General features: G+C 45.7%; 1 protein-coding gene across 1 annotated transcript in view; it reads left to right on the top strand.

Moving 5' to 3' along the window:
* LOC109875940 (myocyte-specific enhancer factor 2C-like) overlaps positions 1–15,920 on the top strand; it is a 93,623-nt gene that overhangs the window by 30,925 nt on the left and 46,778 nt on the right. The window contains exons 2-3 of the mRNA XM_031816235.1: positions 566–759; positions 14,278–14,481. Coding sequence (XP_031672095.1) covers positions 706–759; positions 14,278–14,481 — 258 coding nt within the window. The 5' untranslated portion in view covers positions 566–705. The remainder of the gene's footprint in view (positions 1–565; positions 760–14,277; positions 14,482–15,920) is intronic.

Below are 15,920 nucleotides of genomic sequence, written 5' to 3'. Positions count from 1 at the left end.
TCAGGAATCAGCTCTATTGCCGTCATTTTAAAGGTCAAATCTATAGTGTTTCTGAACAAGGCAAGGCTAGGTTTCACATCTGCATCCAAGCCAGTCTCCATGTCGGCCATTTTAGAACTGTGTTGGAGGTAGACTAGATTAGTCTTACTTTGCCGTCGTTCTGTAAACAAACTGCTGTTTTTCAGGAGAAAGAAAGTGTATTTCTTAGTCTGTAGGTAACGTTACACTGTGGGTGATTAGAGCATTTAAGTTAGCGGCACTTCCAAACTGTCAAACTCTCTGTGAATGAGACGAGATCCTGACAGCGCTGTCTCTGCTCATAGTTGGCACGGTAACGCAACAAACCTGATTTGCATGATATCGACAGTAAAAAACACAGCGTTCCTTTCACAACATGTTGACAGATTAGTTGTATTTCTTCCCCCTCCCTTGTGGCAACGATGATGTGACTTTTCTCCCACCCATCCCCCCCCACCCCCTCGTTTTCTTTGTGCCATATTTCATGTCACTTAATGCTTATCCTCTATCCTTCTGTCTCCCTCTCTCTTTTCTTTCTCTAATGCAGGTACGGATGCTGGAATCTTTGAATTGATCGGAGCAAGTCAAGAGAAGAGAGAGAAGAGAGAGAAGAGAAAGCGTTTTGAGGAGAGGCAGAAGAAAGCATAAAGTTCTTTAGGGAGAGGAGAGAAGAAGAAGACGGGGACAATGGGGAGGAAAAAGATTCAGATCACACGGATTATGGATGAACGCAACAGACAGGTAAGCCCCATGAAGAAGGAAGGATGGATGATGGAGGGGGGTGGAAATACCTTACTGTGGGCCTGGGGGAGACCATGGTAGGTGTGCTGACTGAAGTCAGGGAGTCTGGATGTGACGGTGTCATGGTGGTGGCAGGAGGGTGTAGGTGGGATAGGAGGGTGATTGTTCTGGGTGCCCTGGAGGTTTACATGGAGGTAGTAGTACGTCTTGTTTTTCTTAAATGTAACATACACTGGTGGCACCCTATCACACCCTATCACACCCTCTCACACCATGCCACCCACTTTAGCTCATGGCAGTGGAATATTACTATGCAGGGTGGGTGGAGAAGGGAGGGGAAGGGTGGGAGAAAACACAAACAAACAACCAAACAGAGATGGAGGTTTCATGCACGCACCATACACCACAGAGAGCGCCCTGGGATGGGTGGAGCTAAGAGAGCACTGAGAGGCCGACATGCTCCATCTGTCTCAGGGCTGGTTGCGCCTTCTGTATCTTTCCTCTCAATGTACCTTTAAATCAAGGCTCAAATGTATTGAAAACACGTATCCAACATATGGAAGTAGAAAAACCCTATACAATTATTTTTCAATTATTTTAATCAATGTTTATATTTCAAAAGAAGAGGCACATTTATTTGATGATCCCTTGTATAGGCAAAGGATTTACCATAAATATCACATTCAACCAGCTTGCTTAATTTGTGGCCCTGTCAGCCACACAGCCCAGGAAATGGATGGAGACATACCTGTCTCTGCCCTGCAGGCCCACAATCCATTACTTCCTGTGGCACCAGTGACCACCGCCACTCTGTCAGCTCCCTGTCAGGCCAATTGGATCCATACCCTACTAATAAGCCCCCCTCCAATCACAGGTCACACACACTCCCTTCCTCCTCAGTCCCCACCAATCTGTGAACCATTATCCCTGCATACTGTCATGACATTCAATGGTTCTTACATCTATCACACTAGAGTGGTTCAGACTCTCTTAGATCCTTCTACTTGTCATGTCTTTATTCTGTATCGGCTGACATTTAGCAGAGTATCTCACTGTCCCTTCTAGCCTCTGACAGTATGACATCTCAACATAAACACATAAACACTGGCTCTCTTCACCCTGCTGTTGTGACTTGACATAAAAAGGTGCTAGAAATCGATTGGACTCCACTGAAGTGACTGTTGCAGCTGGGTGGTCTGAAAACGGACCAGGCTCACCGGTCGCACCAGGCACTCCGGCTCCTGAGGATGAGGAGGGAAGAGAGGGAGACAGGGAGGACACCTGAGGGGAATCAATACCACAGATATCCGGGGTTCGTTTACAGAGAGAGAGGGAAGGAGGGAGGGCGGGAGAGAGGGGAGGAGGGGGAGAGAGGGAAGGAAGGCGTGAGAGGAGGGAGGGAGGTAGGTAGGTAGGTAGGTAGGGAGGGAGAGGACAGGACAGGACAGGACAGGAGAGGAGAGGAGAGGAGAGGAGAGGAGAGGAGAGGAGAGGAGAGGAGAGGGGAGGGGAGGGGAGGGGAGGGGAGGGAGGGAAGGGAAGGGAAGGGAAGGGAAGGGAAGGGAAGGGAAGGGAAGGGAAGGGAAGGGAAGGGAAGGGAAGGGAAGGGAAGGGAAGGGAAGGGAAGGGAAGGGAAGGGAAGGGAAGGGAAGGGAAGGGAAGGGAAGGGAAGGGAAGGGAAGGGAAGGGAAGGGAAGGGAAGGGAAGGGAAGGGAAGGGAAGGGAAAGGAAAGGGAGCAAGTGATTTTAACAGTTTATACCTGAGATCTCTTGTAATCAATTTTACACCTGCAATATTCCTTGCCTTTTTACACATTGTTTTGAATACATACTGATACAAGATTCTTAAATACACTTCTTAAACATCTTTTGCTTTTTGCTGTACATGGCAATGGAGGTAAATGACATCAGTTGTCATGTCTGAGCCAAGCAAGAGGTGCACGAAGGAGGTTGGTGGCACCTTAATTGGGGAGAATGGGCTCGTGGTAACGGCTGGAACGGATTAGGAGGAATGGTATCAAATACCATTATAATACCATTATATTATCAAATACCACACATGGTTTCCATGTGTTTGATTCCATTCCATTCACTCTATTCCAGCCATTATTATGAGCCGTCCTCCCCTCAGCAGCCTCCACTGGTGTACACAAAGGAGACCATCACAAGGAAGAAGGAGACCTTTGGCACACAGAAACAAAGAAGATTTTCTGTTTTTATTTGGTCTAAATGGCAGCCTGAGCTTTGCATATTTTCACTTCTCCTTTGAGGAAACATCCTCATACTACAGCCAAATAAACATCAGAGGGGTTACCTTTAGCCTCCACATTCTTTGCATGCTTCACAAGCTCCCATCCTGCCCTGAACCAAACTCAAAACTTAAAATCTACTTACAGTTGTCTGATATACAATCAATCCATACACATGAAGGAATAGATCAAATTACACTTGAATTAGTAGATTGGCAATCAGGCTGGTGTGGCTGTCAACGTTTGACCTCTTATGTCATACTTCATATGTTTGCTATGTCAGCCCTATGTAGATATTACAAAGCCTTTAACTCCTCATCTCTATTGATGTCCACTTCCCTGTTCTCCCTGCCCTCTGTTAAAGCTCTCTGCAGCCACCCTGCCACCCACGGGCTCCGCTGCCCACCGCGGTGCCATCATCGTGGGCACGTGGCCTCCGTCTCTCTGTGCGGCCACTTTGGCCTGCCACCCCCAGACCCTGAAACACTTCCCCAGAGCAGGGGCACCATGGTCAGGCCTCCCTGGCATTGACTGTCTGCCCAGAGCTCCGGACAGAGGGCAGCAGTGTGTGAGTCCTGGCTCCCGGCCCCCCACCACTCAGACCCTCTCCCAGCCCCGGGCACATGAAAGGGCCCCCTGTGCCATAAATGCACAGGCCGTAGACAGAGAGCAGACACACACACTCACACAAACACACACACACTCACACAAACACACACACACTTACACAGACATACACACACACACAGATATCTATTGCAGGCATACATGCTCAAACATATTATACACTCAGACACATACTTAGACACACACATACATTTCTATTTAACACACATATATATTTAATTAGACTGAGGTAAACACTTCTATCTCTCGTCTTGTCGTTAACATCCAGGGTCGGCCATCATGGAGTCCAGCTAATTGGGGCTAATTAAGGGTAATGCAGATTGACACGTCTGTCCAGCCAGAGCCAGTTCAGCCGTGTGTGTGTGTGTGTGTGTGTGTGTGTGTGTGTGTGTGTGTGTGTGTGTGTGTGTGTGTGTGTGTGTGTGTGTGTGTGTGTGTGTGTGTGTGTGTGTGTGTGTGTGTGTGTGTGTGTGTGTGTGTGTGTGTGTGTGTGTGCGTGCGTGCGTGCGTGCGTGTGTGTGTGTGTGTGCGTGCGACAGTGGGGGTGGTGGGTTGTAAAGGGGAAGAGCCCCTGTGGAGGGCTCAGAGGTTAAACATGGATGAACATGGATGAAGTCCAAGTCTCCCCAGTCAGGACTCAAAAACACAACAATATATGTTTATCTTCAGCACGTGAGCTTATTTCTTTCTTATCAAGGAAACCATCCACACCACCGCAGAATGAAGAAACATGGTTCTTTCACTTACAACAATTCCGGCATGTCTCCAATCAACAGCGGTGGGTGAGAAAGCTTGTGAGGGAAATTAACGGCAGGAAAATAATGAGGCCCTCAGGGTATCTCTTCACCCCTACACTTCTCCTCTCTTCCCCCGTTTCCCACCTTTTCTCTTGTCCTTGATCGTTACCTCTGTGAGCCAAGCTCCTCTGTGTCAGTCTGCTCAACCCTGAGAGACCTCACCTAGAGATCGCTTGCAAAAACACCTCACCTTTCCTCCACTTTATGCCCTCTTTTGTCTTCTCATCTTCTTTAACCGCCTCTTTTCTTCTTCTCTTGTACTGCTACTCTCCTCTGTGTCCTCTTTTCTTCTTCTCTTGTATTGCTACTCTCCTCTGTGTCCTCTTTTATTCTTCTCTTGTACTGCTACTCTCCTCTGTGTCCTCTTTTCTTCTTCTCTTGTACTGCTACTCTCCTCTGTGTCCTCTTTTCTTCTTCTCTTGTACTGCTACTCTCCTCTGTGTCCTCATTTCTTCTTCTCTTGTACTGCTACTCTCCTCTTTGTCCTCTTTTCTTCTTCTCTTGTACTGCTACTCTCCTCTGTGTCCTCTTTTCTTCTTCTCTTTTATTGCTACTCTCCTCTTTGTCCTCTTTTCTTCTTCTCTTGTACTGCTACTCTCCTCTGTGTCCTCTTTTCTTCTTCTCTTGTACTGCTACTCTCCTCTGTGTCCTCTTTTCTTCTTCTCTTGTACTGCTACTCTCCTCTGTGTCCTCTTTTCTTCTTCTCTTGTACTGCTACTCTCCTCTGTGTCCTCTTTTCTTCTTCTCTTGTACTGCTACTCTCCTCTGTGTCCTCTTTTCTTCTTCTCTTGTACTGCTACTCTCCTCTTTGTCCTCTTTTCTTCTTCTCTTGTACTGCTACTCTCCTCTTTGTCCTCTTTTCTTCTTCTCTTGTACTGCTACTCTCCTCTGTGTCCTCTTTTCTTCTTCTCTTGTATTGCTACTCTCCTCTGTGTCCTCTTTTCTTCTTCTCTTGTACTGCTACTCTCCTCTTTGTCCTCTTTTCTTCTTCTCTTGTACTGCTACTCTCCTCTGTGTCCTCTTTTCTTCTTCTCTTGTATTGCTACTCTCCTCTGTGTCCTCTTTTCTTCTTCTCTTGTACTGCTACTCTCCTCTGTGTCCTCTTTTCTTCTTCTCTTGTACTGCTACTCTCCTCTGTGTCCTCTTTTCTTCTTCTCTTGTACTGCTACTCTCCTCTGTGTCCTCTTTTCTTCTTCTCTTGTACTGCTACTCTCCTCTTTGTCCTCTTTTCTTCTTCTCTTGTACTGCTACTCTCCTCTTTGTCCTCTTTTCTTCTTCTCTTGTACTGCTACTCTCCTCTTTGTCCTATTTTCTTCTTCTCTTGTACTGCTACTCTCCTCTTTGTCCTCTTTTCGTGCATTTTCAATTCCTATGAAAGTGGCAGTAAAAAATATACTTTTTGGTGTCTCTTTTTCCTTCTTTATCTTTCAACTGGAGCTCATTTTCATCCTCACAAATGAATGAAAAGAAAAAGTTATTTTGTTCAATCTTGCCACTGACTCGGCTCTTGCAAAGTTAACACACACATTTTTGCAGCAGGGACTGGATATATCACTTTCCACTTGTGGTTTTACAGTCTAAACAGGAACATACAGAGCACGACCATACTCGGGCAGGAGTGCTTTTCTCAGAAATCACTACCTCCGGGAAAAGAAAATCCAATGAAATCACTGCATTAAGCATGTTTCATATTGCAATGCAGGATTATTTCTCAGACATTACTAGTTGATAGATTTGAATTGATTAACTTTCATGTTAATATAATCTCTTGTACAGGAGTTAGTTTTTATGTACTCTGAAAGTCTATTAGGAGTGGGTGGGTGCTAGGTGGTGGTGGGGAGTGGAGTAAGCATATATTAGAGATGTGAGCTCAAACAAAGCTCCTGTTGTCATCATTCATCTCCAGCAGCCTGTTTGGCTCTGAGGAGAGTTCAGGCCCAAGTCTTGGACTCCTCTCCTTATTCCTTTAGTGTGGAGAGCCTTCTGACAATAGGACAAGTGTTTGTGTGTGAAGGGCACTGGTATTAAGTGTTGACTTGTATGCGTGTGTGCATGCACTTATGTTGAGTGTGTAAATGTGCCATGTCTTAATTTGATCATCCTGTTGCAGGAATTGTTTACAGTGAATCCTATGTGAAAGCAGTATTGTAGTATATTCAAGCTTTAAAAAGGCTTCTAAAGTTTTACATTTCCCATTGAACATTTCACACTTGATTTGCCCTAACAAAAATGTATCAACGCCTACAAAAAAATCGCCATTAATTATAATCCACATAACAGTTCACATTTCCTGCTGCTGATGGATTATTTTTCTGCTGTGTGAACCTGGCTCTTATTAAGATACGGCATCTGTATGATGTGTGTGATGATATTTGCATGAGTCTTAACATATTGTGTGTATATTTGCTTGGTTAAATGACCGCTCTCGGTCCCTGTCTCTCTCCTCCTCCCCCCAGGAGGTGGGAAGCAGAAGCGAGGCCCATTGTGAAGGGGAAGCCACCAGACTCTTCCTGTTATGAGAGGAAATGCATAGAAATGTGCTTCCTGTGCCCCCCCTCCTCCCTCCCCCTTCACCCTAAGCCACTCGCTGACTTTTTTTCCTCTCCTCTTTTTCCCTCCTCTCTTTTCTCCTTTCTTGACTGTGGCCATAGTACGTCAGTTCAGTCCTTTGGAGCTCCTCATGGTAAACATGGTTGTCCTCTTGGTTGCCGCTGTCCGTCTTGAGGGGAAAGAGAGGGAGGGAGGGTGGGAAGGAGGGAGTGTATATACAGTACACTATGTGAGGAGGCTGAACGTTCAGCCTCTGACCAGATGACATGCTCTCACACAAAACACCAAACAGTGAGGCCTCTGGTCTTCCTATACTCTCATTCTAAGACCATGCACAATTATGCACAATTAGGTGCAACTATAGATTTCACACTCTGGGGCCCCTGAGATTTCTGCAGTAAAAAAAACACTCATCCACAGTTTGTTTGACACTTAAGGGTTTACACTGTTTTACCCAGCAAACCTCCCGCCCTGATAGTGGCAAAGGTGCTACAATAATGTTCTGTGATTACCACGTTAATGTAGCTAACAGCGCCCACCCATCAGCGAAAAGAGAGGGTTTTAAAGAGTGGTTAACACACATTGAAAGTGGTGGTGGTATGGAGACCAATGGGATAGATCAGAGATAGAGTTAGGCCTCCAATGGACATTCCATTCAAAGTATACTGACTGCATTGGGTTACAAAGTGGAAGTGGGGAGTGGGGAGTGGGGGAGTGGGGAGTGGGGAGTGGGGGAGTGGAAGTGGGGAGTGGGGAGTGGAGAGTGGGGAGTGGAGAGTGGGGAGTGGGGAGTGGAGAGTGGGGAGTGGAGAGTGGGGAGTGGAAGTGGGGAGTGGGGAGTGGGGAGTGGGGAGTGGAAGTGGGGAGTGGGAAGTGGAGAGTGGGGAGTGGAAGTGGGGAGTGGAAGTGGGGAGTGGGGAGTGGAGAGTGGGGAGTGGGGGAGTGGAAGTGGGGAGTGGGGAGTGGAGAGTGGGGTAGTGGAAGTGGGGAGTGGAGAGTGGGGAGTGGGGAGTGGAAGTGGGGAGTGGGGGCCAGAACATTGGTTAGAGGGCCCGTAACAGTGTTGCAGTATTTCAGAACGGTCTTGAGACCACATACGGAGTGGGTCGTTCTTGACTCAGTGTCGGATTCATTTGTACTCAGTCATGACTTGGACGCTGAGGCCTCGTCATTTCTTCCCGAGAGCAGCGGAGTAAAATACGCATAATTATCAGCAGGTGTCATTTGGTTACCTAGCAACTTGAATGACTGTTATGCAGTTAGCATGTCTCTTTCATTGACATATTCACTCTGGCTATCTACTCCGATTTCAGAGCACTCTCGTCTGAGTGTGCCAGAGCGCAGAACAACTGATGAATTTACGAATGTGCAACGCCTGCTGAATATGACTGGTGTCAGTAAACATAGGCAAAAAAAGTGAACAGCCTAACCAGTTCTGCTACAGCGAGTAAAATGGTCACATTTGTGTCTGGAAGTAGCTAGCTAGCAAGCTAGCCAACTTTGGTCAGTTAGCTTGGGACGCTACAATTCCACATTGTTTATCAGTGTAATTTTGACGGCCAACTAGCTGAAAAAGTTTGAAAAGTTTTAACTAATATTCCTTTGTTAGATTTTAGCTCATCTTGCTCTGGCAAGCATTAGTTGTTAATGTAGTTGTTGTTGTAGTTGTGCAAAACTGAGGGAGAGAAAGCCTACCTTTTCAAAGTTGTTTGATCAATAGGATCATAAAGGTCCAAAATGAAAGAGGACTCCTGTGGTGTTTACATATTTGCAGACATCCATTCAGGTGTATTTTGCGGCTTTTGGCAAACTCATTCTAATGATCTAAAGTCGCGCTGTTGGCAAACTCATTCTAATGATCTAAAGTCGCGCTGTTGCAACTGCCTGTAAACACACAGTCCAGTTCAAAGTGAATGATGGCAGGCCTTACTGCCTGTAAACACACAGTCCAGTTCAAAGTGAATGATGGCAGGCCTTACTGCCTGTAAACACACAGTCCAGTTCAAAGTGAATGATGGCAGGCCTTACTGCCTGTAAACACACAGTCCAGTTCAAAGTGAATGATGGCAGGCCTTACTGCCTGTAAACACACAGTCCAGTTCAAAGTGAATGATGGCAGGCCTTACTGCCTGTAAACACACAGTCCAGTTCAAAGTGAATGATGGCAGGCCTTACTGCCTGTAAACACACAGTCCAGTTCAAAGTGAATGATGGCAGGCCTTACTGCCTGTAAACACACAGTCCAGTTCAAAGTGAATGATGGCAGGCCTTACTGCCTGTAAACACACAGTCCAGTTCAAAGTGAATGATGGCAGGCCTTACTGCCTGTAAACACACAGTCCAGTTCAAAGTGAATGATGGCAGGCCTTACTGCCTGTAAACACACAGTCCAGTTCAAAGTGAATGATGGCAGGCCTTACTGCCTGTAAACACACAGTCCAGTTCAAAGTGAATGATGGCAGGCCTTACTGCCTGTAAACACACAGTCCAGTTCAAAGTGAATGATGGCAGGCCTTACTGCCTGTAAACACACAGTCCAGTTCAAAGTGAATGATGGCAGGCCTTACTGCCTGTAAACACACAGTCCAGTTCAAAGTGAATGATGGCAGGCCTTACTGCCTGTAAACACACAGTCCAGTTCAAAGTGAATGATGGCAGGCCTTACTGCCTGTAAACACACAGTCCAGTTCAAAGTGAATGATGGCAGGCCTTACTGCCTGTAAACACACAGTCCAGTTCAAAGTGAATGATGGCAGGCCTTACTGCCTGTAAACACACAGTCCAGTTCAAAGTGAATGATGGCAGGCCTTACTGCCTGTAAACACACAGTCCAGTTCAAAGTGAATGATGGCAGGCCTTACTGCCTGTAAACACACAGTCCAGTTCGAAGTGAATGATGGCAGGCCTTACTGCCTGTAAACACACAGTCCAGTTCAAAGTGAATGATGGCAGGCCTTACTGCCTGTAAACACACAGTCCAGTTCAAAGTGAATGATGGCAGGCCTTACTGCCTGTAAACACACAGTCCAGTTCAAAGTGAATGATGGCAGGCCTTACTGCCTGTAAACACACAGTCCAGTTCATAGTGAATGATGGCAGGCCTTACTGCCTGTAAACACACAGTCCAGTTCATAGTGAATGATGGCAGGCCTTACTGCCTGTAAACACACAGTCCAGTTCAAAGTGAATGATGGCAGGCCTTACTGCCTGTAAACACACAGTCCAGTTCATAGTGAATGATGGCAGGCCTTACTGCCTGTAAACACACAGTCCAGTTCATAGTGAATGATGGCAGGCCTTACTGCCTGTAAACACACAGTCCAGTTCATAGTGAATGATGGCAGGCCTTACTGCCTGTAAACACACAGTCCAGTTCATAGTGAATGATGGCAGGCCTTACTGCCTGTAAACACACAGTCCAGTTCATAGTGAATGATGGCAGGCCTTACTGCCTGTAAACACACAGTCCAGTTCATAGTGAATGATGGCAGGCCTTACTGCCTGTAAACACACAGTCCAGTTCATAGTGAATGATGGCAGGCCTTACTGCCTGTAAACACACAGTCCAGTTCATAGTGAATGATGGCAGGCCTTACTGCCTGTAAACACACAGTCCAGTTCAAAGTGAATGATGGCAGGCCTTACTGCCTGTAAACACACAGTCCAGTTCATAGTGAATGATGGCAGGCCTTACTGCCTGTAAACACACAGTCCAGTTCATAGTGAATGATGGCAGGCCTTACTGCCTGTAAACACACAGTCCAGTTCATAGTGAATGATGGCAGGCCTTACTGCCTGTAAACACACAGTCCAGTTCATAGTGAATGATGGCAGGCCTTACTGCCTGTAAACACACAGTCCAGTTCATAGTGAATGATGGCAGGCCTTACTGCCTGTAAACACACAGTCCAGTTCATAGTGAATGATGGCAGGCCTTACTGCCTGTAAACACACAGTCCAGTTCATAGTGAATGATGGCAGGCCTTACTGCCTGTAAACACACAGTCCAGTTCAAAGTGAATGATGGCAGGCCTTACTGCCTGTAAACACACAGTCCAGTTCAAAGTGAATGATGGCAGGCCTTACTGCCTGTAAACACACAGTCCAGTTCATAGTGAATGATGGCAGGCCTTACTGCCTGTAAACACACAGTCCAGTTCATAGTGAATGATGGCAGGCCTTACTGCCTGTAAACACACAGTCCAGTTCAAAGTGAATGATGGCAGGCCTTACTGCCTGTAAACACACAGTCCAGTTCATAGTGAATGATGGCAGGCCTCTAATGCAAATGGCTTGTTTGTATAAAGTTCTAAGTTCTTTGTTTCTATGGATTACTTTTTAAATCTAATCCAGGTGTATGTGTGTGGGGGGGTTTCAGGTGTAGGTGTTAAGAGTATGGAATGGCGGTGTATGGGATTTTTATGTAGGTGTTATTTGTAAAGCTTTTTTTGTTGTTGCAGATTCTATACATAATATGGGCCTCGCCTTTGAGACACATTAGCTCTGCCCCTGGTAGTGCCATGTGTGGTACCTGCCACCTTTTATAGTATTGATGTCAGTTTAAAGTGAGTGGGTGATGCCAGCATGGGCCTGCATGTTAGATTAGGTCCACTACTCATCTACTACTACAATGTATCTTACCCTAAAGCCTCTGGCACCAGAACTTCAACTTCCTGTAAGTTTCTTCAACTTCCTGTATGTTCCTTCAACTTTTTCTAAGTTCCTTCAACTTCCTGCCACCTGAGGAAGACACCACTTAGGACCTGTTCCAGACTAAACTCACATGACCTTCTAGTGGTGTCTTGTTGAGTTTGTCGTGTAGCCAGCAGCCAGCAGCCAGCAGGCCTAGTTAGGCCTTGATGTTTGTATTTCTGTCCCAGTGCATTATAGTTTCCTGTGGGCTTGTTATGACAATTAATCATCCAGTCTCTACCTGCCTTTGGTCCTTTGCCTCTGAACGAGGTTCATTTTTTAGCATTTCGGTATGACTGTAAATGTCACCATGGTATTTAAAGCCCTGGGAGTCTTTCAGCGGTAAATCAGTCACGTATTAGTGAATTCTAGAGCCTTTTTCATGCATAATGGTACGGAGAGTTGAAAGCGTCGCCTGTCTCTGGTTCCACCTCTGTTGTCTTTAAGCCCTGGTGGCCATTCGATATGGAGCTCATTGTGGCATGTGACATCACTCACTAACTGGGAGGGAAGGCTGGGACAGGGTCGGTAGTTCATCTGAGGTTGGCCTAAACAGAATGACGCTTCTCAACTCATCGTAGAAGGAAGGACAATGAGGGGAGGATGATAGATGTTGTTTGATATTATAACATTTCTGTGGTGCATCCTGTCCGATTTCATTTCAGGAAAGGAAAGGCAAAACTCTATAGATATCTATCCTTCTTCTCCTCTTTCAATCCTCTGAGCTTTTCAGCTCCTGAAGACCTCAATGATAACATCAGAAAGATCTGCATTGATACATTCATTCATTCCTTCACTGATAAGTTGATGTGGTCCATCCATATACAGATGTAGGATCTTCATTCGATCAAACATTTACTGCTGAGAATTTTCCTGCAGGAAAAATGCAAACTTGTTGAGTATTTGAGTTTTAAATTTCAACTTTGACATTTCAGACTTGATTTGCCCTCATGAAAAATGTATCAATGTCTACAAAAATGGCCATTCATTTTAATTCACTTAATATTTCACATTTCCTGTTGCTGCAGGATTATTTTCCTGCTGTAGCAAACTGGCTCAAATGATGATCCTATATCTGTATGCCTAGGCAAAGGTTTTAACTCTAGAACTGTCATTCTGTTAGACCTGAACAGTTGGCTGTGCTCATAATCTTTCCGAGCCATTCATATTCATCAGTATGTGTGTAAATGGTGTGTTATTGGGGAGGTAAGGTGTCAGGAGTGAATAGAAGAGACAAACGCCCTCCTTCTCGCTCTCTATCTCTGTCTCTCAATCAACCCTCATCGGGTTCCAGCTCCAGTCACAGAGAAAGGAGAGAGAGGGGGGATAGAGAGAGACAAAAAGAGAGAGACAGCAAAGAGCTTATGAAGCCAGACATCTAGTGGGTTTCACCTTGGGCGTGTAGCTTTGAAATTACTGCGCTGGTGTGGGTGACCATTTTCCTCCCACCACTGAAGGCATGAGACATGAATGACACAACTCACATGGTGCTATTTAGAAAGCTAAAGGTACCTTTATATGTTTGTGTTTAAAGATGATGTGCTGAGGTAGTGGGCCTCAAACACATGCACACACACGACCACACACACACACACACACACACACACACACACACACACACACACACACACACACACACACACACACACACACACACACACACACACACATTCACACACACACACACACACACACACACAGGTCCCCATATGTGAAAACTGTGTGGTTTCTCTGGTGCAACATTTCTATCTACCTTGTGCTTCAAGAAGTAGCTATATGAAACAAAACTCAGCGAGCAAACCCCTGTGTTATTTTTACAAATACAATGATGCTTCTTTAATAGACTGTTAGCAGTCGTAGCTATACTCTCTCAAGCCCACAATAGAGTTTGTGTGTGTGTGTGTGTGTGTGTGTGTGTGTGTGTGTGTGTGTGTGTGTGTGTGTGTGTGTGTGTGTGTGTGTGTGTGTGTGTGTGTGTGTGTGTGTGTGTGTGTGTGTGTGTGTGTGTGTGTGTGTGTGTGTGTGTGTGTGTGTGTGTGTGTGTGTTGGTACGTACGCGTGCACGTGCGTCTGTGTGGTGTGATGAACTGATCTGCGTCATTGTTATCTCTTCAAGACAGATCGCATTTCTTATCAGCCTCTTTTTTCTTCTCACCAGAGTATATGGACAGTTACAGTAACCTTTCACCTTTCAGTGGAGAACAGGTTGGAGTGGAGAACAGCCCTGACTTTGAGAAATTCTTTCATGCAGCCTTCGGTTTCATGATTTATGAGTGGAAAAGCTCTGATTGCGCCAGATTTCTCTTTTCTTCATACATTATGAAGGAAAACAAAAAAGTAAAGTATGGAGTTTTATTTTATTTTCATAATAAAATAAGGATTGTGTGTTGGAAAATCCAGGTTGATGTTGACACAGGGGTTTGGTCTGGTCAGGTGTACTGTAGAGGAACTGAAACACCCCATTCCAGTCCCCAACAAGGAAAACACAGCACACATACCAGTGATGAAAACCTGCTTCTAAATTCATCCTCAGACTCTCACCCTCTCTCTATCCTCTCTCCCCCCCTCCTCTCTCCTTTCTCCTCCTCTCTTTCTTTCTGTAGGTGACGTTTACGAAGAGGAAGTTTGGCCTGATGAAGAAGGCGTATGAGCTGAGCGTGCTGTGTGACTGTGAGATTGCTCTCATCATCTTCAACAGCACCAATAAGCTGTTCCAGTACGCCAGCACCGATATGGACAAGGTGCTGCTCAAGTACACTGAGTACAACGAGCCCCACGAGAGCAGGACCAACTCTGACATTGTGGAAGTGAGTCCCCGGGCACCACACACACACACACATACACACTTAATGACCATTGTACTCATATTGAGTTCAGAACTAGACTACCAAAGCTTCATTTATCCACCCAAAGTCATCCTCATTTGATATCTGTGTAGACTATCTCTTAGGCTCTCCCTTACGAGGTTAAAGAGACAGGCCCCTACAGGCCCCTACAGTCCTTGCTGTCTGTAAGACCACACTTAGCCCCTGTGAGGTTTAGCCCCTAGTTAGAGTCCCCGAGTTAGAGTCCCATTGTTAGTGTCCCCTTGGCAGTGAGGTGACTTGCGCTACAGGGGACATCTTGCCATTGGTTGCCTTGGTGTGGGGACGCCCGGCTCAGTGGGACACTAAACGGCAGTGTCAGGTGAGTTGCTCCCGCCAGGCCAGAGGGACAGGCCAACATCATGAAGGATCCTTAAGCTCCAGCGTGACCCTGGTTACACAACGGTCACCATGACGATCTGTCTAACCCTGGTGGGCCACACACACACACACATATTCACACACACATATTCACACACACACACACACACACACAAACACACACACACACACACACACACACACACACACACACACACACACACACACACACGCATACACACAGTGACTTAATGTTACACATAGATGCCCTCTTAAACCTACACAACCACCTGAACACACAAACACACACACACACACACACACACATGCATACACACATGCATACACACACACACGCATACACACAGTGACTTAATGTTACACATAGATGCCCTCTTAAACCTACACAACCACCTGAACACACAAACACACACACACACTGTGACTTAATGTTACACATAGATGCCCTCTTAAACCTACACAACCACCTAAACACACAAACACACCCACACATACACACACAAACACACACATTCACACACAACACACACCCACACACCCACACACACATACACACAAAGGTGCCCTTGACAACAAAACATGTGAGAGGGGTCCTTGACAACACAGAAGCAATCATAGGATCACCAGCTATTAGAGTAACATAAAAATAGGAGAAGAGGGTCATACACAATAACAAAACAAATATGCCATCACGTCAAGTAACATTTTTTGTGAAGTTTCCTGAACACTCAAAAGCAATAAAATAACACATACTATATAATGCATGCTCCATTGTTGATGCTAAGTACAGGCCAGGCCATAGACGTCCCATTTCAAGTGGTAAACTAAAACCTATACCCTGTTTAGAGTAGCTTATCAAAGTATAAGTAGAATTAACGATTAAAACACAGACTGTATACATTAGCAGAGAATGCATTTAAGGAGGCAAGTATATGATGTTGATAGCCTTAGATATGCTCTGCTTACCACTTCAAAACTGCTCTTACTTTTCAAATGCAACCCTACCAGATGCATTAGATTGTGGTGGTGACATGCATTGG

The sequence above is a fragment of the Oncorhynchus kisutch genome, linkage group LG3 (genome assembly GCF_002021735.2).
Source record: "Oncorhynchus kisutch isolate 150728-3 linkage group LG3, Okis_V2, whole genome shotgun sequence".
In the NCBI taxonomy this organism is placed as follows: domain Eukaryota; kingdom Metazoa; phylum Chordata; class Actinopteri; order Salmoniformes; family Salmonidae; genus Oncorhynchus; species Oncorhynchus kisutch.
Note: the sequence above shows the minus strand (reverse complement) of the source record. Positions and strands in the feature narration are given on the sequence as shown.